This window comes from Gymnogyps californianus, chromosome 1, assembly GCF_018139145.2.
Source record: "Gymnogyps californianus isolate 813 chromosome 1, ASM1813914v2, whole genome shotgun sequence".
Taxonomy (NCBI): domain Eukaryota; kingdom Metazoa; phylum Chordata; class Aves; order Accipitriformes; family Cathartidae; genus Gymnogyps; species Gymnogyps californianus.
In genome coordinates, this window is record NC_059471.1 from 9,138,931 (window position 1) to 9,152,505 (window position 13,575).

Consider the following 13,575-nt stretch of genomic DNA (forward strand, 5'->3'; position numbering starts at 1 on the left):
TTATCAGGATAAACCTGAAGCAGCATTAATGTATTCATCACCGTGCAGAAACTGTCAGGACAGTCTATGAAATGCTTGTGACCATCGAGGGCAAGTATCATCTTTACAATGGTGAAGTCTGAACTGAGGGAATTTAAGACTCAAAACTTTGAGTGCTTGAAGTTAAGAAACCAAATATGAATGTAGGAATCCATATAAAGACATGATTTTCAAAGTCATATGGAAGATAGAAAATGAGGTAGAAACAAAACCTACCATGACAGTCTCAAAAATTCATGTTAATTTTGAGGTTAAACTCCCAACATCAAAATGTCTCACTCCTGCAATTCTCAGCGAATTCACTCGTGTCTTTCCTGCTAGTAAATCCACAAAGTTGTCTAACTTCAAAATTTCTTCACTTTATCATACACCCTTGCCTAGTTTGGGGGCTATTATGAGAAAAACAGCACAGGTGTGTTAGCACTTATGACACAAAAAATTGTCATTAAGTAAATCTGCATGTCATCTTTCTGGCCAACCTTTGAATTTCCTTTATATAAATTTTGACAGATGGTCTAGAGCAAAATCAAAACTATAAAACTGAGCAACATCATGACTAACAACTTCCTGTGTGAAAACCCTGATTAAATGGGCAGTTTTAATCGATTGTTGTGCGTAGTGTTGTTAATCTGGGGAACTCCACAACTGAATTAACATTTTCCACCTACAGCAACAAGAAAGAATTAAAGCTATTATAATTTGGTTTTCATTCTTTTGCTATAGCCATCATGGCCCAGCACTGAACATGACAATAAAGCTGAAGGAAAAGTAATTAGAACAATCTATTTGGGAAATTAGTCCTTTTTTCTGTTCATGATTTGCAAATCAGCAGATTGCAATTCTTGCACATTTCTTTGTATGTTTGACAATCCTAGGTTTTAGGAACCTATTTGAGCTGTGGCTCATTCAGGGTCTCTTTGTGGGAAACCTTCCAGTGATGAGTGCTGTTCAAACCGAGCTATTCAAGCTTTATGATTAAGTTGTCTCATATCCATGACTGGGTGACCTGATGTCTAAAATAACATCTCCCTGCACCCCCGAGATAATTTTTTTGTGGTGGTGAATTGTATTTTAGGCACTATAAAAGACTCTGTAGGCACCTACATTTCACAGTTCCCGATCTTTCACATAAAATAGAAATTAGATTCTCCCAGTGTTAGTAAAAAGTAAGTAAAAAAAGAAACCCAGAAAAGTCAAGTTGAAATGTCGTTGCTAACACAGCACAGTGATAGAAACCAGGTCTTTATTAGCCTGCATCCAGCCATGCCCACTGTACTGACAACTGAGGGAAAAGATCTACATTATCATGGGGAAATCAATGAAGTATACTGCTCAATGTGCAGTACCTGTCAATAGTGCAAATAAAACCTGCGTCAGGCTGTGTTGGAAGGGTATCAGAAGAAAAATAATGGAGAAAATTCAGTTGAATGTTTAAGGTATACACTGAGATTTTGGGATTCCTAGATTCAATTTCCATCTCAGCCACAAACTCCCTCTGCGACCTTGTCCAAGTCGAAAGACTTATGAATGTTAAGTGGGACTTAGGTGGGGTTTTGTGTTGTGTAAATCCGAGACTTTGATCCCTAAAGCCATTTCTTGGTCTCATGGGTGTGTGGAAGATATTGACATTTTTAGGAGGGAAGGTGCTTTGCGGCTTAGAGCTGTGGTTGGGCTAAGGCCCAGCACAGCACCACCTTATACCCCAGCACCGGCAGGGTGCCCGTTGTCTTAGTGCTGCTTGGCATCTCATAAAATAAAGAGTAACTAACAGAAGTAATAAAAAAAAAAAAACCAGAAAAACTCACCACATCTTTCTGGGAAAAAAAGTTTTTACCACTGTTTTGCAAAAATGACAAAATGTTGTGGCAGTATTTGCTAAAATCAGTACAATTTAATGAAATAATCAGCTCAAAATGGCATTTCCTGAAATGACTCATGGCTGAAAGAAAACCTAATGAAATCTTTCAAACCAGCTAGTCTTCTATCTGAAGTACACAAATAATCATCATTACCATATGGACTTCAGATAACTTTTAGTATATTAACTCTTTCATTGCTCCTGTGAGCTACAGCAATATAATTAGCCCTGTTTCAGAAAAGAAGCATTGAATTTTCTGTTACAACATTTTTGAAAGTGTTTAGATGCCTACAGAGGTAGAGTAGCATCAAGGTTTTCAAATATAGAGAGGAGTTAGGTACTGAGGCACTACCTATTTGTTTCTTTAGATATCTGAATACTTTTAAAATTGCAGTTGTCATCATTTTGGAAAGAGCAAAGATTGCAATTCCAGCCTTTTTCCTTCCAGTCCCACTCACTATTCCACCAGACCAGGCTGCATCAGTCCAATGTGAGCTGTTCACACCAGACCTTCAGTCACACTGGTTTGTACAGCAAAAGTAATAAATTCACTTACTTGTGCAAGTCTTGTTGTATTTGGGGTTCTCTTGAGGAAACCCTTCCAACCGGCACTGGAACCTGTGCTGCCAAAATTCCTGAAACCATGGATTTCGGTGATTGGTTTCTGGCCGAAGCTGTAGGTAGTAATCATCAAACCATTTCACATCAGGAGACTGGAGCTTGATTGTTATTCCACCGACAGCTTCACGCTGATACCCGTCTGTCACGTCATACCTGTCTGCCCAGCCATCACTGCAGGGATAAATGAAAGAGAGACAACATTAACCATTCAAAGGAATAAGAACAGAACTTTCTTAAAAATAAAATTCAGAGCCTAAGAGCACACACCCACATCTATGATTCCAAATGAAGTTTAGTAAAGCACCGGTAATACTTCTAGTAGAAGAATTCAGTGTTTTCCTTTTCCTTACGTTTGCTCGTCATTGGCACCTTCTACTTAGATGATACATTCTTCATCTTCCACTTCAGGTAATTGAAACAACATTAAAAATCACAGATCCTGAAATCTGCCGTGTATAAGCACATCTCTGCATCTCGCTAAGCCTCACTGAGCTCTGGGGAGAAAATCTCGGATTCAGTGTTTTACTGACACTGGGTTGATACTACTCTTACTTGAAAGGAGGTGACCTTGCAGACAGGACCTCTTACAGTCCGAAGGGCAGGACTGCATTGCAGACCATGCCTATACTGCACAACGGAGCATGGCACAAAGAGCCAGAAGCAAATTTTGAATGGGCTGACACTGCTCAAGCAGAAATACCAGCTCAGAGCTCAGGTGCTGAGACAGTATGGCATTGCATTGGAAGCAATAAATCCTCTCTGCAGACGTGACTAATGAAGCTGGGCAGAGCATCGTGCAGATCCATGTGTTGCTCCTGTTCCTTGGTTGCTCATGGCTGGAGTATTATGGAGTTGTGTGACACTGCCACGCACAGAATTTTAATCCCCTTCTGTTAATCTTTCTGCTTGCAACACTCTGACCACAAGTAGCCAGAAGTGACTGAAAACCCAAATCAAACAAAATGTCACAAACTTCTCAGGGTAAGTCCCCTCTCCCTGGTTTCACAGTGGATTTTCTTGGAAGCACTGACATTTACAAAGTTTCACTCAACTCCACTAAAAATCTACATATCTCATTAGAGCATTGCAGATTTCTGTGGTTTTCTCAAAAGCCCCAGGGCTTACAGTCAGAGAATTGTAGAAGAATCTCAGACAATTGGGATTTTTCCCCTCTAAAAAGGCACCGATGTTAATGACTAAGAGCACCTTAAAATCCTAAAAGTTGAATAACTGAAGGATAAAAAATAAGTTTAATTTGTCTTATTTTAAAACTTCATGAGTTGTTTAAAGCTAGCCCTAACTATTTTAAGTTAGTCATAGTGTAACTGATGTAGGTGACCTTTATCTATATGGTTCTGTTGTTCTATTTTGATCATTCGCTGCCTGGCTTAAACTTTGCTCCTGTATTGCACAGCACACAGGAAGCCTGCTGCAGTCACTTGGTCCCCAGCACATTCCCTGTTCTCTACATGGGGACTCAACTGTCCTCACACAGTGCACAAGTCAAGACCTCAGACAGTGACTCCTTCTGCACAAGGCAGTTTTCATTGAAGCCTGGACTCATGACTACATCTTATTAGCACAGCTGCAATGTCAATAAATAACAGCTTCACCAGGGGCAAAAACAATATCCAGTGTCTGGAATGAAAATGAAGGGACTATTAAACATGCTTCAGATTTCAAATGCACTAATTTACTCAGCACAAAAGAGTAAAATATACATTCATGAAAGGAGAAAGATGAGCACTGATGTTCAGCTCGAATACAGCACTTGGAAAATGTACCTTCAAGCTTAGATCCAATTAGGGATGAACACAGTTGTTAATGTTCCCAGCCACACTCAGAAGGCTCAGTACAGGCAAACACTCCCCACCTTCCACCAGGACTATTTACTGGACAAAGAGTTAGAACCATTTATGGGTTGTTTTGTGATAAAAGCCGCAGAAGGTATTTTAAATTTATGAGCGATTTAACCTTTTCTTTGAAACATTCATCTTAATCTTCGGCAAGTTTTTAAGCAGTTTTATCCATCCTCATAAAATCTGACAGGTTTTATGAATGCAGGAAGTGATAGGTTTTCTGTAGTGTGGGTTTTTTTAAAAAAAACTGAATAGAATGTAAGAGAATTAGAGCTGTGCTGTCAGTATCCCAGCTTTATGAGTTGTCTCATAAACAATTTAGAAAAAAACTGTTTTCTTGTAATTAATTTCTTTATCATTTTTCAGAGGAACAGTTCTGTAGATCTAATCCAGCAAAGTGCTATAAAATTTATAGTATTACTTTATGAATTGTTATCCCCTCTAAGAAGATTTGCAACAGAGATACCATTTTATAAATTTAAGTTATTAAAAAAGATAGAAATAACAACTTCATATTACATAACTCTTCTTCTCAACTTTTCCACAGAAGGACTTCTTAATTCAACAGAGCTGCTTTTCATTCAAATAAGTACTTCAGCTTAGCTTCTTGGGCAAAAGGCTTTTAGGAGTGTTATATAAAAGATGTACTCAAAGTGTGTATTGTAGAGACAACAATGTAGAGATAACAAAGCCTCAGACAGACAAGGTGGCAAAGCAAATGCTAAACTAATATCTAAAGGCCAGTGAAAGTGGAGTAGGAAAACAGGCTTGCATGAATACAAAAAAGCAGCGGTACTGTGTGATATTTAAATTGTGCACCCACAATAGAGTAACAACACTTATGGGATGTTGATGACGGGATGATATAGATGTATTTGGGATATTAGACCTGTGAAATCCTCTGAACTCAGTAAGGGGTGTGAAGATGAGGGAGAAGGGGACAGAGAGGGAGATACCTGGTTACTTTCACAGTCCTGCCTGTCCCTCCTCAGACCTTCTTTCTTCTCCTAATGGCTTAATTTTACTGTAGCAGCTGGCAATATCATTGTACTCCATTGGTGGTTGCATTATGAAAGGTTCAAAATGGTATTACCCATAGATAAAATCTTCTGGTTCAACTGAAGAAAGATGCTCTGGCACCAGAAATTGGCTGTAACAAGGAGCTCCAAATGAAGTCCGGTATAATCTCCATTCTCACCCACAGACGTGGCGAGGTGCATAGGTTACCACTAACGCAATGCAGGACTGTCTGCTGGTGAGAGGAATGGTTCTTTGTGTTAGCAGTGGGGTGTATAGGATATTTAGGTGAACGAGTGGTTAAGAACAGCTTCCTCACAGGTAGTAAAATAAGTCCAGGTGAACAGTATTCCAGTAATGATTACAAAAGAATCCAAACAGATTAAGTGGGACATGGATATCCTTAACAGATCACTACACAAGTTCTTTTTTTCTCCATTGCATGGACACTGTGCTTTCCAATTTTATTCTGATTAGGTGATTAGGTGATTCTGATTATTAGAAATAGATGATGTTGCTTTTTAACTGTAGTGGGTTGACCCTGGCTAGATGCCAGGTGCCCACCAAAGCCGCTCTATCACTCCGTCTCCTCAACTGGACAGGGGAGAGAAAATAAAATGAAAGGCTCGTGGGTCGAGATAAGGACCGGGAGATCATTCACCAATTACCGTCACGGGCAAAACAGACTCGACTTGGGGAAAAATTAGTTTAATTTATTACTAGTCAAATCAGAGCAGGATAATGAGAAATAAAACCAAATCTTAAAACACCTTCCCCCCACCCCTCCCTTCTTCCCGGGCTTAACTTTACTCTTTATTTTCTCTACCTCCTCCCACCCCGAGCGGCACAGGGGGACGGGGAATGGGGATTTTGGTCAGTTCATCCCACGTTGTTTCTGCCACTCCTTCCTCCTCAGGGGGAGGACTCCTCACACTCTTCCCCTGCTCCAGCGTGGGGTCCCTCCCACGGGAGACAGTCCTTCACGAACTTCTCCAACGTGAGTCCTTCCCACGGGCTGCAGTTCTTCATGAACTGCTCCAGCATGGGTCCCTTCCACGGGCTGCAGTCCTTCAGGAACAGACTGCTCCAGCGTGGGTCCCCCATGGGGTCACAAGTCCTGCCAGCAAACCTGCTTCAGCGTGGGCTCCTCTCTCCATGGGTCCACAGGTCCTGCCAGGAGCCTGCTCCAGCGCAGGCTTCCCATGGGGTCATAGCGTCCTTCGGGCATCCACCTGCTCCGGCGTGGGGTCCTCCACGGGCTGCAGGTGGATATCTGCTCCACCGTGGACCTCCATGGGCTGCAGGGGGACAGCCTGCCTCACCATGGTCTTCCCCACGGGCTGCAGGGGAATCTCTGCTCTGGCGCCTGGAGCACCTCCTCCCCCTCCTTCTTCCCTGACCTTGGTGTCTGCAGAGTTGTTCCTCTCACATATTCTCACTCCGCTCTCTCTGGCTGCAACTGCTCCTCCCCTGTAACTTTTTTTCCCTTTCTTAAATATGTTATCCCAGAGGCGCTGCCACTGTTGCTGATGGGCTCGGCCTTGGCCAGTGGCGGGTCCGTCTTGGAACCCGCTGGCATTAACTTTATCAGACATAGGGGAAGCTTCTAGCAGCTTCTCACAGAAGCCACCCCTGTAGCCCCCCCCACTACCAAAACCTTGCCACGCAAACCCAATACATTAACCAATGGGCAAACGTCCTTAAAGTGATCCCACCAAGACTTAAAGATAGAGTTGCACGTGAAGACACCTTGCTGTGAAAGAAAGCAGTAGTTGCACAGCTGCAGCACCAAAAGCAAAAGCCCCTTGCTGAGATGTCTGTCAGGTGTACGCAGTAATTCATGTATCTCATTCATCAGCTTGCCAGGGTAGAAAGCTGTCAACAAGGTAAGAGGACTATGACATGTGCAGATCTGGCTGCCCTCAATATTACACTCACATTCAACCGATGGGGAATTGTCTTGCAGGATCATGATGTGTTTTCCCCTTATCCAGTTCTTTTGTGTTTATATTCTTGGCTGTCAGACTAATGTCTGGTGCATTTTCCTTAAAGGCTGGTGGTGTGACAATAACCATACTGTATCTAACAAAATATATCATTGTTAATGATGTTTCTAAAAAAAAAAAAGAATACCTTTTAAGAAAATTCTTGCGCACCGAAGAAAATAAGGAATCACTGAAGGAAGGAAAAAGGGAAAAGTGGCTTTTACTGTTGCAGTACTAGCAAGAGATAAACCTGAAATAGGAAGGCCATTATCATAATGATCTTTATCTGCTATCAGATCTTATTTGCATACATACATTGTCCCAGCTACTGTTTTTTGAAGTGTATGCCAGGGTGACAGAGATTTTAGTGAAAAAATATCCTTCAGCAAACAGAGGGGAAGAGTTCTGCTCGTTTGTTAAAGGTCTGTTTAGTTTACCTACAGTAAATCGCAACATAGTTTTATATCACAGAAAGGCTCCAATAAATGACACGACAGAGCCACAAATATTTACAAAATTTATTAATGAATAAATATAGCAATGAATAAATATAAACACAATAAAATAATTCAATGTTTTAGATCATTATTATACATACAATTACCTTTAAACATCTGAACAGAAAAGTAGAGGCAGATGAGACCCTATTTAAGTGAGTGGGTTGCACAGCTGTGATCACAGATCATGAGCACCCTGCTTGCTTCCTCCCCCACAACCGTGGATACTAATGGTAGGGAATAAGTCTTCACACTCCTCTAGCTGGGTATACCTGAACAAGTAAGACTGTCACTGTAGGACCAGTAAGTATTGTTATACTGTATGTACATAGAAGATAGAGGAGCAGACTTTTTAGGATTGTGTTTGCTATGGTAAAATGTGAGAAAATTGAATGTGGCTTCCTGGATTTTCTGTGTTTTGTCCTTTCCCATCTTTTTCATCTTTCCCATCTTCCATGTGAAATAGCCAGCACCAATAAGAGCTTCCCCAGATGGGTGGCACTGTTGTGCCGACTTCAATCCACTTTGCTTGTCATATACAGGGATTGTGGCAGGAAGGAAAAGCAATCTTTAACAATAAAGTGTTGATACCCAAGAAAGATGAAATGCAGGACTGCATCTGTTATAAAGAAATCTCCACCTGTTTCAATGAAGTCTTTTTGTTTCTTCTGGAAAGAATCACCATGGAGGGAGGAGAATATTCAGGTGAAAAACGGCACAGGAGCAAGCTCGTGCTTGAAGCATTATGAAGAGGGTCATCAGAAAGACACTTAGTGACTACAAAGACCATTCAATATGCATGATGGTGATGGCTGCTTTGGGCTCATACAATGCAGTCAAGAAATTGCTAGCCCTCCTGAAAAACATTTACAAAAAGGTGAAATTAGTCAATCCCTATCAACAATGACCTAAGCATTTAATTCCACAAAACATCTTCAAAAAGACAAGATGGACATTGCTCCAAGAGCGCTCCACATCTGCTTGGTAAGTAGCATGATGACCAACAGCATGGAGTATGCTACTGATGTCATTCTGCTCGTCAGGGATAACAGGGATTTGCAGAGCTGACTGACACCTTCTACAGGACTAGCAAATGATTAGAGTTGCACATCACTGTAAACAGGACAAAGGAAGAGAACTACTGCCAACTTAAACTAGATGAGAGACTGTGGAAACCTTAATTTCATGGTAAGATTCATGTGAGACAACAGTTGCTCAGAAGAGATCATTAGGCACACATAAATAAATAGATAATATAAAAAAGATTTAATGGGTTCAGGAAAAGCAGGCAAATGGAGTAGGAAGGAGGTGTTGCCTCATGCATCAGGCTTTCATTCACATGTTCAGAGATGCAGAACATGGAAGGAATTAGGGCTATTGATTTACTGGCCATGCTTACAGGTGACAAGTACATAGTCCCTCTTGTCATAAGTGTCTGATTAATGCCATCAAATCTGGAAGATGATGTGGAGAAAGCTTTTTGTGAGCCGCTACCAGACCATTCTCCAAAGCACAGGACTTACTGATAATGAGGGGTAGGAGAAGAATGCAGTAGTTGTTTATCAAGTTCTTGGAAAGCCTAGGTGACACTACTTGGATACAGGCTGTACCTAGTGACAAGAGAGAGGAGGCTCTTCTGTAGGTGTTTAATCAGAAGGTGGGGACTGCTTGAGAAGGTTAAGACAAAAGGTAAACTGGGTGAGAACAACCATGAAAAATAGCATTTGTGACTTTTAAAAGAGGAAAGAGGAAAAATGGCAGACTTCATTAAGCCTAGAAAATTTTAAAGTTAGATCTCTTGTAAGGAATGTCTAAGGAATTGAAGAATTAAAAAGTACTTAATTAAAAAGTGCCATGCAGAGGAAGGATAGGAAATACAGTAAGACATTAGTGTGCCCATCTCAAAGATGGAAATATGTGAAAAGCAAAAGCAAGCTCAGATTTTCAAGGATCAACGTGAAAGAAAAACATTAGATAGCGATAAAATGAGAAAGGTCAAGGAACAAAAAGAGCTGCAACAAAGAAGGGACATTAGAAGTAACAGAGAGCAATTCTCTAACCATTTTATTGTGAGAGGAAGAGTAAAGAAAGTGCAGTTCACTACAGGGAGAAAGGTACTAAAAACAAATCCAGGATAGCTTTTTGTAGCAAACTTCACAAAAGGAAAAGCTAGTGGTTAGTGACAGAGGTAAAAGGTCAACCAAAAACTGGGAAGGTTTTTGAATCAAGCCTAGAAAACGGGCTTGATTGAATTAGCTAAAGATTTATAGCCTAAAGAACCAAACACAATACTGGGGAAGAGACGTGATAACTGTCTTCAGATACATAAAAAGCTGCAGCAAAATGATCATAAATTGTTTATCACGTTGATGTAAGCATTTATGGCTTAAACTGGAAGGAGAAAGACTCATTTTAGACACCAGGAAAATATTCCTCACAGTAAAGAGTATGAGGAACTAGAATAGCTTGGAGACTCTTAGGGGTGTTAGAGAATAAGACAGACAAACATCCCTCTGATACAAATGACCTTGCCTCAGCGAAGGGACAACAGTAGGCTACCTGACTTCTTGACATCCACTCTGCCTTATATTTGTATTAGCTTATGTTGAGGTTTGACATATGTCTGGGAATTATGATTTTATAAAAATCAGTGGATTAGAGAAAGAACGGTTGGAACGTTAAAATAATGCCCCTCCCTCACAGTTTCCCCAGCTTCTCATGATGTTTTACCTTACTTCTTTTCTCGTTACTGTATTTTTTCTCTCTCTGCAGTTGCTATGGGAAGCATCAACAAACAACAGAAATTGATTTAGGATTAATCGTGTGTTTGATTGTACACACAGCTAATTCCAGTGATGCAGTCGGAGTATGCAGGAGTGTGCAGTGGGTCACAAACCCATGCTCAGCAGAATCAGGGTTCCTGTTCTAGAGAGGAAGCACCTAAATGAACCATGCAGAAAAACACTTCCCCATGCACAGGATGGAAGAAACAGGGGGAAAAATTCTCCTAATTAGAGCTAGCTAACATTTTACACAGTCAAGATATTTTAAATGAAAAGACATTTTTTCTCTGAACTGGAAATGCTTGTTTCTATTGCTTTTAAAATTCTCAGTCTTCTCAAAATTAGTCTAAATGAAAATGATACTGTTTTATCTCTTTTTGGGGGTGAAAGGAAGGGTTTTAGATATATTCCCCAAATAACACTATCTCTCAGTGTAATTGAGATAATCCTTTGTTTTTAAAACAGAAAAGAAATTCTATGTTCCCTAATTTAGACACTTTGGTCAACAGTCTGAAGTAAACACAGGTTTGGCAGTTTAAGGCCACTCGCTCATTTTTGAATATCCATAGCAGCAATTCTGTATTATTGGCCCTATATGTAAGATTTGTTACTTTTGTGGTCCAAATCACCTCAGTCATGGGAACTGAAACTCTAATGCCAATTAGTCAATGATAAGACATCAGATCCGAACAACAGCAAAGTGATTGCACAAGTTGACATGCCTACATACTAAATGGACACAGGTTTTATTTTCAAACATTCGAAGTCTTTTATACTGTTCATGTCATTTCTTAAATCTCAACTATAAGGTTCAGATTTTTCTTTATAATGTTGACTTCAATGAATGTTTTCAGATTCTTGAGAAGCCTTCCAAGGAAGTAACGAAAGTCTGCAACTTTTGAAGGACAGTTAGACTAAAAAAGTTTCAAAGATACGCTGATAAAGGGATTAAATAGATACTATAATTGATTATTTTTCCATTCAGTACCACAATAACCTTCAAGGACAGCTTCAGATTTAAGTATTCCTGAACAATGCCAATGCCTGTTACGTTTTTGTTGTCTTTCCATGCAGCATCCTGTTAGTATGAACCAGAATCGGAACTTTATTGTTCTGAGAGTCAAGTATATAGAGAAAGATACACCACCCGTGATTTGAAGAGTAATAATTATAATGCATTTCACAATTTAGTGAGCGCTTATGTTGGATAGTAAAAAAGGGGCAGAGCAACCAGGTGACACTGTGCAAATTGGCAGTCCCCGAAACTGCTGCAACCGTTTTCAGTCACTGTATTATATGAAACTTTGACCATAAACTTACTTTTAATTTTATTGTACGAATAAGTTAAGCAACAGTGAATTGCAAATATGACTTTTTGGCCAGTGGGGAGACTTTTGTTAGCTGCTCATTTTAAAAAAATGAATCATGGATATGCTATCAAGGTATCAGGTATATACTATCAAGATATCAAGATTTATGGGGAAAGATCTAAAGTACATTTTCTTCCTTCTATACACCTGCTATGTTGAAATGTGAAAACATCCTCCTTAAAGGGTGTGTGGTATTAAGAATTTATTGGATTGTTTAAATAACAAATGATGATAAATGGTAAAGTGAAAATGTGGATATTTTAAACTGGTCTTTCCCAAAGTGCGCACAAATTTCTTCATGACATAATGCATTCCATACAGAGCCAGCTGACCTACCCAAACCAAATTCTGTGCTATACATGTGTTATTTGAAAATTATTTGAATGCTTTTTTGCTCTACTTCACTGAAATGGCTCAGGGATTTTTTTTTTTTTTTTTTTTTTGAGAATAAAAAGGTACATACTGTCTCTGACACACCCAAATCCCACTAAGATGCCACGGTTTATGGTTTTAGAACTAAGACTCCTTTTCATACCACTTGATACCACTCCTTTGATACCACTTGAGTTTCCTTGCCTAGGATGGTGGAGTGGCCTCTTCACAGCTGCTGCCAGTCCTGGGTGGGAGAGGGAAGCAGGGAGAGGACTAATGTTAAACCAACTGCAACTAGATAGGTGGACATCCAGACGACCAACTGGAAGAGATGTTCCTGCAACAGCTCCTCACCATGTTACATGTTGTTTCTACAGCTAACATAGATGCTCTGTCTTTTTACACCAGTGGGATACAGCATAGAAAGCTAGAGACACGTCTACAAGTTTGGTCCATTAAATAACTCACTATCCCAAAAGTAACTTTCCAGTTATTGGTTCTGGACAAACTGTGATCAGTGAAATGTCATGAGTCAGTAACAGTGAGCTGGGGAATGCAGCTTTAGGATCCTTGTGAAAACTGCCTGGAATATTCAGCATGCATTTCTAAACCACTGTTTCTAAGATTAGACAAAATACTAAGAGATACATGTATACAACAAAAATAGACTCCCCACCCTCCCTTTTGTAAACAGTTCCACTTATTTGCTAAATTGAAAATGCAGCAATATCTTGGGATTAGTCGAGTTGATTTCTTTTTCTCTAAAGTCCCTCCCTCTTCAATCTATAGCTAAAGCTATTATAGTTAATGAGTGCATTCATTAGGCTGTAGACTGGTCTTTTTTTGTTATGCAAAAATCTGTTTGCAGGCCACATAATGATGATGGAAACTGCTGTTCTGCCCACTGTAATCACTCTCCTGCCAAAAATCTGACCGATAGCATTTGAGAATATATTTGTGAATTTTTCTCCACCTGTGTAGGAGTTTGTTGACTGAGTAGCTGTCTTTAATTTTCCTTTCATTGTATTTCTCTGCTCTTTCAGGGTGTTTTTCTATATCTTAAAAGCTCTAAAAATATTAAAGAGTCCTCGTGCTCTTCTGCAAAGCGCTGCCAGTCTTGCAAAGGTAAATTTGTTCGGTTAATATCAGGGGGGTGGAATTGCTTTTGGTGAGC

The 13,575-nt window shown here is 40.0% G+C and overlaps 1 protein-coding gene across 3 annotated transcripts in view; it reads right to left on the minus strand.

Annotated features, from left to right (window-relative positions):
* The window catches only part of GRM5 (glutamate metabotropic receptor 5), a 278,015-nt gene that overhangs the window by 60,470 nt on the left and 203,970 nt on the right, over positions 1–13,575 (minus strand). For all 3 annotated transcript variants that reach the window (XM_050899506.1, XM_050899497.1, XM_050899488.1), the window contains exon 3: positions 2,454–2,689. In XM_050899506.1, coding sequence (XP_050755463.1) covers positions 2,454–2,689 — 236 coding nt within the window. The remainder of the gene's footprint in view (positions 1–2,453; positions 2,690–13,575) is intronic.